The 17,500-nt window shown below is 36.3% G+C and overlaps 1 protein-coding gene across 1 annotated transcript in view; it reads left to right on the top strand.

Moving 5' to 3' along the window:
• TNKS (tankyrase, TRF1-interacting ankyrin-related ADP-ribose polymerase) overlaps positions 1 to 17,500 on the top strand; it is a 161,604-nt gene that overhangs the window by 9,440 nt on the left and 134,664 nt on the right. Inside the window, exon 3 of the mRNA XM_010838821.1 lies at positions 13,692 to 13,916. Coding sequence (XP_010837123.1) covers positions 13,692 to 13,916 — 225 coding nt within the window. The remainder of the gene's footprint in view (positions 1 to 13,691; positions 13,917 to 17,500) is intronic.

Raw genomic sequence — 17,500 nt, 5'->3', positions numbered from 1 at the left:
GGAAGGTTTGCAGGATCATCTCTTACAGGCATAGCATTTAAATTAAGCAGCATAATTTTATATTAATATCTTAGTTTATATAGCATACATTGCTGCTTTCTAGGAGCCTTAACCAGAGACATCGTGCTAAGGGCATTTTATAGGTAAGATGTCTTCCTCATAGTCTATTTACATAGAAATTTTCATGAAGAGAGGCTTAGTCTAGTCACCTGCCTTTTTTTCCTCCCCGCAGGCATCCCTTTCTTTCGCAAGGAACTGACTAGGTCACAGGCTAGGTATGCCTTTCTTCCAAACCAGACATGATTCTTTGGCAGTTTAAAGACCAAAGAAATATATCTGAAGGATATATCTTCAAGAGCCAAGTTGTGAGCATAGATATGTTTAAAAAAAAAAAAAAGTTGGATCTGCAACTTAGAGCCCAGGAGAAGAAAAGTGATAGTGGAATGTAATAATGCTAAGCACATGCATTTTATTTTAGTGTTAGGTCTTAGAAAGGAGTAAACATCACCATGAGTCTTGCAATGAAATGCAGGTGAAAACACTAGAGTAACTTATTCATAAATGTATTTAATAGCCTGTTTTTGCTTTTTGGACAAATGTTTTGAGTAGTTGGTTGTAAAATATGAGAGAGATACAATTGAAGACACAAGAGCCTCTTAAATTCTCATTTTTCCCCTATGTCAGGGTACTTAAAGTTACCTTGGTCTATGTTTATTCTTCTGACAGGAACACTCAGAAAGGTAGGTTGTAGCCCTGATCTTGGGGGGAGCCTAACACCTGTATCATCAATGTGGGTTCATAATAAGAATTGAGGAGAAGGCAATGGCACCCCACCCCAGTACTCTTGCCTGGAAAATCCCATGGATGGAGGAGCCTGGCGGGCTGCAGTCCATGGGGTCGCTAAGAGTTGGACATGGCTGAGCGACTTCACTTTCACTTTTCACTTTCATGCATTGGAGAAGGAAATGGCAACCCACTCCAGTGTTCTTGCCTGGAGAATCCCAGGGATGGGGGAGCCTGGTGGGCTGCCATCTATGGGGTCACACAGAGTCGGACACAACTGAAGTGACTTAGCAGCAGCAGCAGCATGGGTTTCGGGGGTATTTATACTAAAGCCCAGGTGCTCAAGATAACTTTGAGGTTCATGTTCTAAAAGTTATTTAATTTTGAATAATTGAGGAAAGTTATGAGTGTTTTGTTTTTGTGTGCCTACTGGGTTTTCCTTAATAGGCTTCATCAGATATTCAGAATTGCTTTTCCCTACAGTGAGTTGCCGGGACCTTTGTCGAGTAGAAACTTGCTTTGCCTGTTGGTTCAGGAATCTATGTTTAAAATGAGAGCAGTGTGAGCTTAAACCCTTTTTTTTTTTTAAGTGTTTTCTTGGAATGTGTCAGTTCCCTTTTGAATTAAGGTTTGTGAATTTTTTAATTGTAACAAAAAAAGGAAATAAAGTGTTGTAAATTTTCCTTTCCCTTTAGCCTTTTTGGTGTAACACAAACTAAACCAATGGTTGGTGGCAGATGATTTATTGGCTTGTTTGTGTGGACTTGCAACTTTTTTCTTCTGTGGTAGACTTTTTTTAAAAAAGAAGCAACTTTTGTTTTATTTTATGAAGAACACTCTTAAGTGAAGCTGGTGGGTTTTTTAAAAAAAACTGTGAGGGTCTGATGGTGAAGAATGCAGTGACTAATATGTGTCCAAGTATGTCAGCGCTACAGAATACAGTGACTGGCTGGTGCCAGTGTTTTGGTTCATGTCAAGGTGTCAGCAGTTTTACCTACTGTTGCTTTTGCATTATCATGAGCACTGTCTTAATATTATTTTGTAAATGGTTTTGACTTCTCAGATCCCCCCAGAAAGGGTCTCTGGAACCACCAGGGGTCCACAGACCACACTTTGAAAACTGTTGAGCTAATACAAATAGTTCCTAATTTTGCTAACCTTTTTTTTTTTTTGAGAATCTGATAATAGGTATGGACATTTCCTCTGAAACACATATTTAAACATCAAACTTACATGTAGTTTTCAGAGGGTTATAACTTCGAGAAGCACTAGCTCAGTGGTTCTCAAACTTCATATCACAGTCACCGGGAAGGCTTTGTTAAGGCAGGTTGCTAGGCCACACCCCCACTTCTTCTCATTCAGTTGGTCTGGGGTAGTCTGAGAATTTGTATTTTTTTCATCCATCCTATTTGGTACTAAGGCAATGGCACCCCACTCCAGTACTCTTGCCTGGAGAATCCCATGGATGGAGGAGCCTGGCGGGCTGCAGTCCATGGGGTCGCTAAGAGTTGGACATGGCTGAGCGACTTCACTTTCACTTTTCACTTTCATGCATTGGAGAAGGAAATGGCAACCAACTTGTTCTTGCCTGGAGAATCCCAGGGACGGGGGAGCCAGGTGGGCTGCCGTCTGTGGGGTCGCACAGAGTCGGACACGACTGACTCGACTTAGCAGCAGCAGCAGCAGCAGAACTCTTATTAATCTGGAATTTTGCATTTTCCTTTAATTAGTAGATGTCCTGTCATTATTTCTACATTTATCTGCCCTCTCTTCCAGTCCTCTGTCTCGCCTCTCTCTTCTCTCCTTTACTTCAGTTTCTCCTTATCTGATGTTTTTTGGGAGAGTTCGTCAACCGGTTTTTCCTCAGGAATTGTTTCGTTTATTTCCACTGTTATCCAGTCAATTTATTATATCCTTCATTTCTCCTATTATATTTTTCATGATAATATTTCCAGTTGGTTTCACTTGATAGATTTTTGTTCTCATGTTTTCAGTATTCTCCAGTTTTTACGCTGGCAACACTTAATTTGCCAGTTTTAAATATCTTTTTTTGGTCTATTAATTCTGCTCTCATTTATTCTGTCATTGTGCTTGCAGTCCTCAGACATCCTATTATTTTCTGCTGTGAGCTTATAATCCCTTGGAAATGACAGCTACTTGGGCCAGTATTGCATTTGAGAGGATGAGTTTGGGGTTCTAGCTTTTGGTTCTCCATATGGTTTTAGCCAAATAAGGGCATGCGTCAGGGTAGAGAGGCCCTGGATGTGATGCCATCCTAGGTGCTCAGGGTTCCCCTGACTCTCTTCTGTCCTGTAGGCATGTGCTTTGCTTCCCACCTCAGCCAGGTTCCACTGTTCTGCCTCGTATTGTCGCTTCTCTTTTGGCTAGAGGTGCACTGGAGATATCGAACTCGTGTTCTGCTGCAGCACAGGGGACAGGGTGGCAGAGGTGAGGGGAGGACTCAGGTCACTTGCCTCTGTTCTCTGTCCTAGCCAGGGTGACCGATCATCTGCAGTTAAGCTGATGTTTCTTCCCACAGTGGCACTCAGCCTTTTTTTTCTCTTCCTTCCCAAGGAGCTGTGATTTTTTTACCTTGTTTTTGTTTGTTTGTTTTGTATTTTTGTTGTTGTTTGAACTGGCATCTGGAATTCGTGTCTTGTCCTTTCACTTTTGGTGTTTTTTCCCAGGGTTTTGGGGGAAAACATACATTTTTCTACTGCTTCCTAATGAAATACTTCATTTTTTAGTGCTTCCTAATGCCATAGTTCTTTTCTTCTATCTAACTATAAATGTTTTCCTTTCTAAATCATATTCTGTAAGATGGAGAAATTAAATTGGTCAGAATCCACCTTTGACAAATGAAAAATATATGCAACTTTATTGCTTTATAGAAGTCATTTTGTAGTTGGCTTTCTAAACTGTTATTTTAGAAGTAACAGGGAATATACTTCCTTTTGCTTAACCATGACTTCTGATCTAATGAAATGTAAAATAGTTCTTTATTTAAAAGCTGATATAGTTAGAATTGAAATTAGAAAAGGAAGTAATAATGACTTTGAATGTTAAGTAAAAAATGTATTTTTTTTGTCATAGAACATTTCTTATAAAGTAAGCAGAAATCTAATAGGTATCCAGAGATCTGTGTATATTGGACTGCGTAAATTTAACCCAGTCCATAGAAAACCTTTGACATTTTAAAGAATTATCGCAAGACTTCCCCTACCTCCCAGTTTAGAGCATAATATTGTGGCATGTAATTTCCTCTACGTGTGCATGTGTGCTAAGTCGCTTCAGTCGTGTCTAACTCTTTGCGACTCTGTGGGCTGTAGCCCTCCAGGCTCCTCTGTCCATGGGGTTCTCCAGGCAAGAACACTGGAGTGGGTTGCCAGTGCCCTCCTCCAGGAGATCTTCCTGACCTAGGATCGAACCTGTGTCTCCTGCAGCTCCTGCATTGCAGGTTTCTTTACCACTGAGCCAGCGAGGAAACCCATAATTTTCTCCATAAAATGTAGTGAAACTGAAAACTTAAAAAAAATAGAACTACCCATCATGTTGAAATGGATCTGCTCTGCTGGGTGTCCTCCTAATTTTGAGGCTGCCTCCTGCACATCAGCCAAGATACAGGTGTGAGTCAGGCTTTTTTCCTTCTAGTTTTATTGAGATAAAGTTTGCTTTATCACACTGTATAGTTTTTAAGATGTATGGCATAATGATTGATTTATGTATGTCATGAAATGATTATCAGCGTAAGTATAGTGAATATCTATCATCTCATATAAGTAGAAAATGAAAAAGAAACAAATGTTTTTTCCTTGTGATGAGAATGCTTAGGATTTACTCTCTTAACATCTTTCATGTGTAACCTAGAGCAGTTGTAACTGTATTTGTTCTGTTGCACATTACATCCTTCATACTTACTTATAGCTGGACTTGTCTGTATTGACAATCTTTATTCAGTTCCCCTTCCTGCAGCCCCACCCGATCTCTGATAACCACAAATCTGATCTCTTTCTCTGAGTTTGTTTACTTTTTAAATACAGTTGACCTACGAATAATGCAGTGAACATAGTGGTGCAAAAAAGATATTTTTTTGAATTAGTGTTTTACTTTTGTTCAGAAAAATACCCAGAAGTGGACTTGCTGGATTGTCTAGTAGTTTTTTTTCTTTTGAGGAACCTCCGTACAGTTTTCCATAGTGACTACATGGTTTTCATTCCCACCAACACTACACAGCAGTTTCCCTTTTTTCCACATCCTCACCAGCACTTATTATTTGTTGTCTTTTTGATAATAGTTATCCCAAGAGGTGTGAGGTGGTTTTTATTTGTATTTTCCTGATAAATAAGGAGTTGAACATATTTCATGTGTTTCTTGGTCATCTGTATGTCTTATTTGGAAAAATGTTCAGATCCTCTACCATTTTTAAAATTGGGTGGTTTTTTTTTTTTTTGGTGTTGAGTTGTATAAGTTCATTGTATATTTTTGGTATTAACCCCTTTATCAGACACATCATTTGCAGATATTTCATTCAGGAGGTGGCCTTTCATTTTGTTGATAGTTCCCTTCATTGTGCAAAACTTTGTAGTTTGATGTAGTCTCATTTGTTTACTCTTGCTTTTGTTTCTCTCACCTGAGGAGTCATAACCCCCAAAATATTGCTAAGACTGAGGTCAGAGAGTGTACTGCCAATGTTTTCTTCTAGAAGCTTTGTGGTTTCAGGTCTTAAATTTAAGTCTCTAATCCGTTTTTAATTTATTTTTGTACATAGCGTGATAAAGTAGTTCACTTTGGTTCTTTTGCCTGTAGCCATCTAATTTTCCCAACATCATTTATTGATTTTTAATTCAGTACAGTTATAAATTACTGTGCTTAATAGACCTTTAGAGATGCTCACAGATACCTGGAACTGCTGCTGCTGCTGCTGCTGCTAAGTCGCTTCAGTCATGTCCGACTCTGTGCGACCCCATAGATGGCAGCCCACCAGGCTCCCCCATCCCTGGGATTCTCCAGGCAAGAACACTGCAGTGGGTTGCCATTTCCTCCTCCAATGCATGAAAGTAGAAAGTGAAAGTGAAGTCCCTCAGTCGTGTCCGACTCTTAGCGAACCCACGGACTGCAGCCCACGAGGCTCCTCCGTCCATGGGATTTTCCAGGCAAGAGTAATGGAGTGGGGTGCCATTGCCTTCTCCATACCTGGAACTACTGGTATTAAATTGGTGAATAAGTTTGTTGGCTGGGAAAGAAAAGTTACTTTAGAAACCTTTCAGCTATTGCATAAATGTGTCATGGCTGAATTTTGTTTCATTGAAAGTAATTTTATTGTCATTGTAAGAGCCTTGTTTTATTTTTTTTTTGGGGGGGTGGTGGAAATGGATTGGTATGCTTAAGAAAGTAAGCAGGTTATTCTGATATTTTAGGTTCAAGTTCTTCCTAAAGATTTTAGAGAAAACAGTGAACACATCTGTCACCAAGTAACATTTTATGTTTCGTAACTTTCTGTTATTTCTTCTGAGTTACTAAAATAGATATAATACACATATATATATAAAAGTTAATGAGGTGTTTTTCTAGACAGTTCCAAACATATTTTATTGTTACTTTGAGAGTCTTTTGGGTACAAATTTTGTATAAATTATAAAATGTGAGAGATGTGATATAAATTTTCTCGTTGGTTTTATAAGTATAGATCAATGAATTTAGCAGTTCAAATGATGTATAGCCTTGTTGCTTTGCTGACAATCCAGTTAGGTCGAAAATGTCTTTAGGCTATGATTTTCTACTATAAATAAAAAAACATCACGTTTAAATACTCCAGATACCTTAGGTTTTTCTCCTTCTATTAAATTTTAGAATGCATAGTTATTAGTTACAAGATTTAATATTGCCTAAGGTTGTTCCTTTGAGGCTTTAATTTTAAGCAGTTTAAAATTCTGAACACAAGTGAAACAATTTTCTGTCTATAAACTCAGGCCTAGTGAATAGATACCAATGACCTTACATTTGATATTGAAACATTTTTGAGAGACTTTAATTGAAACTCTGACATTAGAATAAGAAAATTGTTATGTATATTGCGTGTAGATAATGTGTTATCAATTTAGGTTTTCCTCATAGTGCCAGTACAATACTTTCCACATAATATATTTTTTAAGCTTTCTGAGTATGTAAAAAAATAAAATTGTCTCTCACACTCTTTAGGGGAAAGAAAATGCTAAAATTTATAAAAGAGGTTCATAAAACTTAGTTTAGTTGAACAGTTCATCAGGGTGAACTTTTTATTGCTGCTTGCTTGCCCTACTCAAATTCAGATTGGTTATTTATGACTCAGAGGTTCTGTGCGATCTGGTTTTACTGACCTCCCCTAATGCACCACTGCCCCTTTCACCGCCAAAAAACCTTAAAATACCCAATAATCCTTGAAAAATAAGGTATTAATGGAGAAAAACACAAAATAGAAGTACATATGAGATCTGAATTGAAGGAAAGGTATATCATACAGATGGATTAGAAGACTCACTATTCTAAATTTGCAACTTACAGAATTAATTCTAGAAGAGGAACATATGTCAACATAATAGAGGCCATATGTGACAAGTCCATAGCTAACATCATGCTCAATGGTGAAAAGACAAAAGCGTTTTCTTTAAGGTCAGGAACAATATAAGTGTATCCACTCTTGCTACTTTTATTCAACATAGCATTAGAAATCCTAGCCAGAGCAATTAGACAAGAAAAAGAAAAGTCATCCAGATGAAAAAAGAAATAAAACTATCATATTTGCAGATGATACTATATATAGAAAAACTTGAAGGCTCTATCAAAAAGATTCAAATAAGAAAATTCAATAAAGTTGCAGGATATAAAATCAATATATAAAAATCTGTAGGCTTTCTTTACACTAGTAATGAACTAATAGAGAAATTAAGAGAACAATCCCATTTACAAGTGTAAAAAAAGAATAAAATACCTAGGGTAAATTTAATCAAGGAAATGAAGACCTGTATATTGAAAGATGCTAATGAAAGAAATTGAAGAAGACAAATAAATGGAAAGATATTCTGTGCTCACGGATTAAAAGAATTAAAATTGTTAGAATGTCTGTACTACAATATAGCAATAAAGATTCCATGCAACCCCTGTAAAAATTCGAATGGTATATTTCATAGAAATAGAACAAAACAGTTCTCAAATTTGCCTGATATCACACAAAAGACTCCAAATAGCCAAAGCAATCTTGAAAAAGAAAAACAAAGCTGAAGATACCACGTTCTCTGATTTCAAACTATATTACAAAGCTAACTTAATAAAAACAGTATGATATTGGCATAAAAAAAGACATACAGCTCAATGGACAGAATAGAGAGCCCAGAAATAAACCCATTCATATATGGTCAATTAATTTATGACAAAGGGACCAAGAATATACAATGAGGAAAGGACAGTCTCTTTAATAAATGGTGTTGGGAGAATGGACATCTACATGCGAAAGAGTGAAACTGGACCACTATCTTACACCATACACAAAAATTAACTCAAAATGGATTAAAGAGCTTAGTGTAAGACCTAAAACCATATATCTCTTAGAAGAAAACATAGGTGAAATCTCCTTGACATAGCTCTTGGTGATGATTTTTTGACTCTGACACCAAAAGCAAAGCAACAAAAGCAAAAATAAGTAGACTACATTGAACTAAAAGGCCTCTGCATAGTGAAGGAAACCATCAACAAAAATGAGAAAGCAACCTACTGAGTGGAAGAAAGTATTTGTGAATGATGTTTCTGGTAAAAGGTTAATGTCCAAAATGTACAAAGAATTCATGTTGAAAACAATGTTGAAAGAATGTGTGTGCGTGGGTGGGTAGATTGACCTTGAGTAATTAGAGTCTCTCCAAGTTTTTATCTTTGGGCTAAGAACTGGATGACAGAAGGAGCTAGGCATGTGAAGATCTGGGTCTTCAGGCAGAGAACACAGCAAGTACAAAGTCCTATAGGCTGAAATAAGTTTGTCATATCCAGGGAACAGAAAGTGAAAGACAGGGTTAGTAAAGCTCAATAAGATAGGAGAGGTGAGAGTGGCCAACTCACTTGTTAAGGCATCAGATCATATCAGTCACTCAGTCGTGTCCGACTCTTTGCAACCCCATGAATCGCAGCACACCAGGCCTCCCTGTCCATCACCAACTCCCGGAGTTCACTGAGACCACGTCCATCGAGTCAGTGATGCTATCCAGCCATCTCATCCTCTGTCGTCCCCTTCTCCTCCTGCCCCCAGTCCCTCCCAGCATCAGAGTCTTTTCCAATGAGTCAACTCTTCTCATGAGGTGGCCAAAGTACTGGAGTTTCAGCTTTAGCATCATTCCTTCCAAAGAAATCCCAGGGCTGATCTCCTTCAGAAAGGACTGGTTGGATCTCCTTGCAGTCCAAGGGACTCTCAAGAGTCTTCTCCAACACCACAGTTCAAAAGCATCAATTCTTCGGCGCTCAGCCTCCTTCACAGTCCAACTCTCACATCCATACATGACCACAGGAAAAACCATAGCCTTAGGAGCTTTTATTATGTGTGTTATTGGAATCCATTGCAGGATTTTAAGCAGGGAAGTGACCTGATCTGGTGCATGCCTTGAATAGAGACACACTCTGCTCTGTTAAGGATGAATTGTTAGGCAGCAGATGTGACAGTAGAGAGACCAACAAAAGGTTTTGTGTTGAAGTCTAGACAAGAGATTGTGGAGCTTGAAACCAAGCTGGTGACCCTAGGGAGTAGGCAGATTTGAGATGTGTGTTTGGAAGTATATTTCATGAGTATCAGAACTGAGGGAAAGAATTCTTCAACAATAAAATGAGGAAAATGCTTGTCACAGGATGTTATCACAGGAGCTAATACTTGTCAAGCATTTGGCATTCTTCTTGTCAGAAAAAAAAGCTTACTAAATGTTAGCCACTTAACCATTATTGCTGCTATTTTTATTTTCAGGAATAAGGCATATACTTAAGCAAAAAGAATTTTTCTGTAAGAAATTTTCTGTAAAAGTTAAATTATACCTTTTGTACAACTCAGTTTGGGAGTCTCTTCTAATAGCACATACTGTTTTGTTGGTAAGGATCAGAGTGTTACACTGTCTTGATTTTTAACAGCCTCTGTTGGCTCAGAGAGAGATGGTTCATTGGTTTTTCTTTTGTGCTTTGTAACTCTAAGCCTGGAGAAGGCAATGGCACCCCACTCCAGTACTCTTGCCTGGAAACTCCCATGGATGGAGGAGCCTGGTAGGCTGGGGTCCATGCGGTCGCTAAGAGTCGGACATGACTGAGCGACTTCACTTTCACTTTTCACTCTCATGCATTGGAGAAGGAAATGGCAACCTACTCCAGTGTTCTTGCCTGGAGAATCCAGGGACAGAGGAGCCTGGTAGTCTGCAGTCCATGGGGTCGCACAGAGTCGGACACGACTGAAGCAACTTAGCAGCGGCAGCAACACTAAGCCATAAAGATATGTATAAGTAGCAACATTATTCCTTTTAAAAATTGTAACTTAACTTTTTTTGACGTGCTAGATTGGTGGAATGGGACACTGAAAATCTTGTGTGGGTCTGTAATACTTTCACTTAGAAGCTATTTCCTATGAGTTAATTAATAGGTAAGTTACTGTGTGGTCAAATTCTGTGTAGTTCTTTGAATCAGCCCTAATTATTATTTTTATTTTGGTTCTTTAGACCCCCCCAAAAAAAATCAGTTACAGAGATAATTGCTACAAACCTTGGTTATGAAACAAAGGCCTTGTATGACCATTATAGGTAATGAATTCTCTTTATGTATAAAAAGTAATTAATGCATATGCATTAAACATGGATAGAGTGGTGAATGACCAGTTATGAATTGTACTTAATAGTACAGGTAGAGTACATGTTTTGATAAGCTTTTTATGTATGGTTTTCTAAATTACAGTACTTTAAATAGGGGATTAATTTTTTGTGGGTAACACTGATTTAATGAATTTTAATACAAAATCAAATTAGATGATTTCATAATTGACACATAAAATGTATCTTTACTGATTTTGGCTGTTCACCTCCACCTTTTTAAACTTGCATGTATACACATACATATATTTTATGCAAAATTACGTTTTATGTAATAAGAAAAGAGATAAAAAAGAAGAAAAAATTCCATATTTCTAGTACCTAGTGATTTAGTCTCATTTTCTATCCATCTATATTTCAAATATCATATTTTTTCTCCTATATTTTATTTTATATATTTGCAATGCAAAAGGCTAATTGAGGGACTTCCCAGGAGGCCCAGCGGTTAAGACTCACGCTTCTACTGCAGGGAATGCAGGCTTCATCCCTTGTCAGGGAACTAAGATCCCACATGCAGCGTGGCACAGCCAAGAAAGAAAGGAAGGGAGGGAGGAAGGAGGGAAGGTAGAGAAAGAATGGAAGGAGAACTGATTGATGTATAAGCAACACAATTCTATGTTGGAATTTTTTATAATATTGTGTGTGTATCTGTGAGGGTGCGTGGGTGGTTGGTCTATACCTTTTTTGTTTTTTTTTTTACTATGGTAAAATATAAATTTAAATTTTTTATTTATTTTAAACAGTTTAAAAGTAAAATGCCATTTTCGCCATTTTAAAATATATGGCTCAGTGATATTAAGTCCATTCAGTGTTCTAGCATCCTTTCAATACAGATGATTTTATTCAAAAACTGTCATTTTATCATTTATGTAACAGTATTATTCAGAGAAGGCAATAGCACCCCACTCCATTACTTTTGCCTGGAAAATCCCATGGATGGAGGAGCCTGGTAGGCTGCAGCCCATGGGGTCGCTAAGAGTCAGACATGACTGAGCGACTTCACTTTTCGTTTTCACTTTCCTGCATTGGAGAAGGAAATGGCAACCCACTCCAGTGTTCTTGCCTGGAGAATCCCAGGGACGGGGGAGCCTGGTGGGCTGCCGTCTTTGGGGTCACACAGAGTCGGACATGACTGAAGTGACTTAGCAGCAGCAGCAACAATATTATTGGGCATCTAATCTCCATGATTTTCTGTAAATAACATTATGGTAAACATTCTTGATGCAAAATCTTTGTCCATGAATAAATCATTTTTTAAATGATAAAAATTGAAAAGTGGTATTTTGAGTCAGAGAGTATATTTGTTTAAGCCTATTCATGATAATGCTACATTTTCTTCTGAAATGTGGTACCATGAGACTTCCCTGGTAGTCCAGTGGTTAATACTTTCCTTCCAATGTAGGACGTGCAGGTTCAATCCCTGGTCAGGGAACTAAGATCCCACATGCCTCCACACCAAGAAAACAAAACATAAAACAGAAGCAATGTTATAACAAATTCAATAAAGACTTTTTAAAAAATGACCCACATCAAAAAACCTTAAAAAAAATGTGGCACCAGTTCATATTCACATTATCAGTGTGTGAACACAACTCCATTTCACCACTTTCTTGCTGGTACCAAGAATTTTTGTTTTTACTTCAAATATTAGTGAAGAAAGGAAATTAGTTTTCAAACATTGTTAGTGCACTAATTAGGGAAATGTGAATTTGCATGCAGGCTTTACTCAAATCTATAAAGCAGGAGACTTTCTTGGCCTACTTTCCTGGAGTGAGTGAATTTCTAAAGATAGTGTAAAGGACATATATTGAAATAAATCTTTTTTTGGTTTCTATTTTCCACATAATTCTCATTTATTTAGTTAATATATGCGTAAAATGAAAGAAGATATGACCATTACTGCTTTCCACTGTTAAAATGTCATGTTCTGTCATTTTCTAACAACATTACATGGTAAGTAATAGCATGGAGGCAGTGATACCTAGCTGGCAAGTCCTAATAAAATTTAAAGTAGGAAAGGAAAAATCACTAATAAAAGTATTAAGCTGGTAAAGATAAAAATGCTAATATTTTCAGTAATCTTTTTTTTTAACCCATTGCATTGTAGCTTAAAATTTCATCATAGTACTATGATGACCTTCAAATTATCAAAATGGCTATTTTTTCCATTTTTAATTATCTCACTAAATCCTCATCATGCTGGACTTAGCATAATGTTGTGGCCCTTTAACATCCATAATGTGTTTTCTTGGTATTTCTTACCATTCCCAGTGTTTGCCTAGTCTGTACAGTGCTTTAGATATTTTTCTGGCTCTTCTAACAACACCCTCCAGTACCACCATTTTTCTGTCTGAAAATTGTGATGCTTTTCACCAGTGTTCTGGTTCTGTATTTCCAAAAGCCTGTATTCTCATTTATTTGTCCTAAAATTCCCTCAAACTCAGTAAATCCAAATTTGAATTGTAACTACACATTTCATTTAGTTTGGGTACCAGTCCCAAGAGTAGATATTATGGCATTATTTTTAGTTCTTCCTTTTCAAATACCTTGTAACCAAGATATTTGTTTTTTTTTTAATATATTTGATAGTTTGATATTTGATAGTTTGCAACCAAACTATCACCATGTATTTCTGGTATCCGTGTATTCTCCAATTTCCCTAGTGTAATGTTAAGTGCTGTGCTTTGTCTTAGATTTGATTTTCATTGGTATTTAAAAATATAGAAATGGATTTTATGCATCTGATTTTGAGAGGAAAGTGAATGCCTTGGACAGGAATCCTGCCTCATTCATCCTGCATTTCTAGCATGGAATAGGTGTTGAAGAAATGTTTTTGGAAGGAATTGCCCAAACTAAAGGAAGAGCTTCCTTAGTTCTCAGTTCTGTGAGATGAGGGAATCTATTTGAATGGCATCTTTTTTTTTCTTTACCTTTTTGCTGTAGAACATAGTACTTCAGTTACTCATATTTGTTGATATTATTGTTAAAGGAATTCTAATGGTTCTTTTTACAAAACTGATTTACAATATAAAATATTTTCCCTATTTTTAGGTTTTGGAAGAAAGGACGTGGTAGAACACTTACTACAGATGGGTGCTAATGTCCATGCTCGTGATGATGGCGGTCTCATTCCACTTCATAATGCGTGTTCTTTTGGCCATGCTGAGGTTGTAAGTCTGTTACTGTGCCAAGGAGCTGATCCAAATGCCAGGGATAACTGGAACTATACCCCTCTGCATGAAGCTGCTATAAAAGGAAAGATCGATGTATGTATTGGTAAGTATTATTTGGTGATATCTAAATTGTAAGGTCAGCCCCACAGATAGAATAACATTTAAAATAAAGGTTTACCCTTGCTTGTTTTTTATTGTAGTGGAAATAATGTTTCCTCAGAATAAAGAACACTTTGTTACTTCTTATAAGCAATTATTTTCCATCAAAGGGGAAGTAAAGACATGGTAATCTAAAGTTGGTTAGGAACAAGATTCACAATATTAACTCTCCAAATGTAAGGCAAATGCCAGCTGGGGTGGAACTAAATTTTGATGGATTACTGTTATCAAATTTAGTTAATTTACAGTCTTTAAAAGTCTGAAAGTTTTCCATCCTAGCATCAATGAGAACCATTATAAAGTACAAGTTCTTACTGAATTGGATGACATATTTGGATGTTCAGGTTGATTCAAGGAAAGTCATCTAGTACCAAGGCAAAACCTTTTTCTTTATGTTGCTAAAATTGAACACCAGCTATTTTATTAGCCCTGGAAAAGCGTTGAGTGATTCGAATACAACAGTTCAAGGCTTAATATTTTCAACAGAGTCTAGAGAAAAAGCAATTTCAAACAAAATTGAACTTTTCAACAATTTTAAGTATTGCGATTATATGAAATTGTATTCAATCAGCATTTCTTTCTCCTTTATATGTATATCTAAATAGGCATCTATTTTAGACTTTGCTTTATTGTGTAAAATCTTTGGTTTTGAAATCTAAAACAGGCTTCTAAAGAACAAGCATAGTGTCTCCTGAATGTATCGTCTCTTTCTTGAAACTCAAGATGATAGATATTTGTTTCGCCTTTAGCAGGTTGATTTACAAATTATCTTCTTGAATGGCACCCATTTCAGTATAATTGGCTATTTTTTCTGATAAAACTCAAATAAATATGTCACATTTAAAGATACAGAGGTGGTGCTGTTATAAAGATTTTCTCCCACTTCATAGCCATCTATTCCAGCTTCAAATATATTTTTTTGTTTTCCTCAAATTATTGCATTGTCTGACAAAACTTCTTTATTCTATTCTCTGCCATTATCCTTTATCACTTCACCAGCCAATTTTACCAAATGAAATTCAAGGTCATTTCAACATGACCCTTATACCCTATCCTTTTTGATCTTTGACATCTTACACTTGATTCTCCCATTTCCTCCTAAGTCTCTCACTAAAACAGCCATGTCCTAGACTAAATCATTCATAAAACTAACCTGAAAAGCTTGAGTTTACCACATATTTTCTGATTACGAAATCTCTTAAGTTATTTGTGATGTTACTATGTGATAACTGTTATTGAATTTGAAGTGTACTCTTACCAAATCTTCTAGACCTTCAACCTCCCTACTCTCATTCTTTCTTGCTTCAGTTTGTCACATCCATTGGATTTTTCTGTTGTTAAAGAATTTTACACAATTTTCACCTTCCAGTGTATTATCTCTTTTAGGCTGAAGTGTTCTATTTTCCTACCTGTACCTCTTGAATTTTTCATTCTGTCGCTGCTTTTAAGAAAATTTCCTTTTATGTTGTCTTTGCAAGATTGTTGTACTTATCGATAAACCACAGATCTTAAAAAATCATATTGCTTTATTATATTTGACTCTTTAGAACTCTTTACATAATAAGAGGCATTTATTATGTATTTTTAACTTTTTGTTTTGAAATAATTATAGATTCATAGAAAGCTCCAAAAATAGTACAAGAAGGTCCATGTATCCTCCTAGTTTCACCCTTTGGCTACATCTTACGGTGTCATAATACAGTATCAAAAATAGGAAACTAGTGTTGGTACAATGTGTAGAGTTCTGTGCCATTTAATCACATGTTCAGATTAATGTAACTGCAGTCAAGATACAGAACATATTATTGGAAGCTCCCCCTCATCATTTTATTTATGAAAGAAAGTGAAAGTATTAGTTGCTTAGTCATGTCCAGTTCTTTGCGACCCCATGGACTGTAGCCTGCTAGGCTCCTCTGTCCATGGGATTCTCCAGGCAAGAATACTGGAGTGGGTTGCTGTTCCCTTTTCCAGGGGATCTTCCCTACCCAGGGATTGAACTCACATTGCAGGCAGATTCTTTACTATCTGAGCCACCAGAGAAGCATACTTATAGCCTACTTTTATAATGATCTACTCCCCATCCCAGATCCTTAACCCTTAGCAACCAATAACATGTTCATCTGTATAATTTTGTCATTTTGAGAGTGCTATAAGTGGAATCATACAATATGTAATTTTTTTGAGATTGGCTTTTTTTTCTTATTTGCCTTCCAGATCTTTTTTAAAATTGCTGATTATTATGCCATGGTTTTGGTGTACTGTAGTTTAGCATTCACAGCTGAAGAATGTTTTGGTTGATTCAGCTTCTTGGCTATTACAAATAAAGCTCCTGTGAACATTTGTGTACAAATTTTTATGTGGAGATGAGTTTTCTTTTCTCTGAGATAAATGCTTTAGATTGTGATTGCTGGGTAATACAGATATTTATATACAAATATAAAACATTTTATAGTCAGATATAAACTATGTTTATTTAATCGACTGTTCGTCAAATTGTTGTTATTCTTCATTAAGGATGGGTTGTTGAATATTGGTCCTGAGCATGCATTGACTTCTGGTTATGGATTGTTTATAATGAATGGACTGTCAAACATTTTTTGTTGGTACTTGTTTGAAGAGTTGAGATAGGGAGAGAAAAGAAAGAAAAAGGTGATGCTGGTAAATCTACCAAAAACTTCTGTGGTTAGATGATATATAATTCACTGTTTTCCCTTGAAGGCAACTCAAAGTACTTAACCAAAGTTCTTCAGTAATGTTTATATCCTATGCATGAAATGGATGATTCAAATTTCTTACCATTTTACTAGTAAAGAAAGGAGAAAGCTGTTTCTTTGCCACAGTCTCTAGAGCTGATATAAAGTTGTTATAATAAAAAATGTTTTCTTGACTGAGAATGAAAAGTTCTCTCTGCTTAGTGAGATTTATTTAAGAGTGTATTGTAAGCCTAAAAAATTAATTTCATTCTTTAAATGCGCCAAACATTCTTTATTCTTAGTTTTTTTTAGATCATCCAATACTTAACAAATTTAAAGTGGCAATCTTTACTGTACTTTAAAAAAAACTTAAGGTAATCTATTTACTAAAGCTTAAACTAAGTCTTTATTATTATAACTCACTCCTAAAGTAATCTTCCTTTCATGATTTCCAGGAATGATTTCTGTTTTCTGTGTCTTCCATCTAGAAAGATATATTTACTTTCCTTGTTCAAATCTAGTTTAAAATATCTGTTCTATGTACTCATGTTTCTCTTCAAATCATATACCCCTTTACTAAATTACCTGATCACTTCCATGGTCCTTTGATTAAAAAGTCCTGGAACTTGAAAGTGGCATGGGATTGGGAGCAGAGGAGGGAAGAATGGTACCACTTCTGATACACTCTTGTCTTTTGTTATTTCAAATATAGTATATTGAAGATGAACAGCTTTCTGGGTTTACTAGCAAGTACAATGATATTAACCAGCACACCTCATTTTCTGTCCATCTAGATTTATGCTGTCTGATATTGTAACCAATAAATGAAACCTGG

The sequence above is a fragment of the Bison bison genome, unplaced genomic scaffold (assembly GCF_000754665.1).
Source record: "Bison bison bison isolate TAMUID 2011002044 unplaced genomic scaffold, Bison_UMD1.0 scf7180017864105, whole genome shotgun sequence".
In the NCBI taxonomy this organism is placed as follows: Eukaryota; Metazoa; Chordata; class Mammalia; order Artiodactyla; family Bovidae; genus Bison; species Bison bison.
Note: the sequence above shows the minus strand (reverse complement) of the source record. Positions and strands in the feature narration are given on the sequence as shown.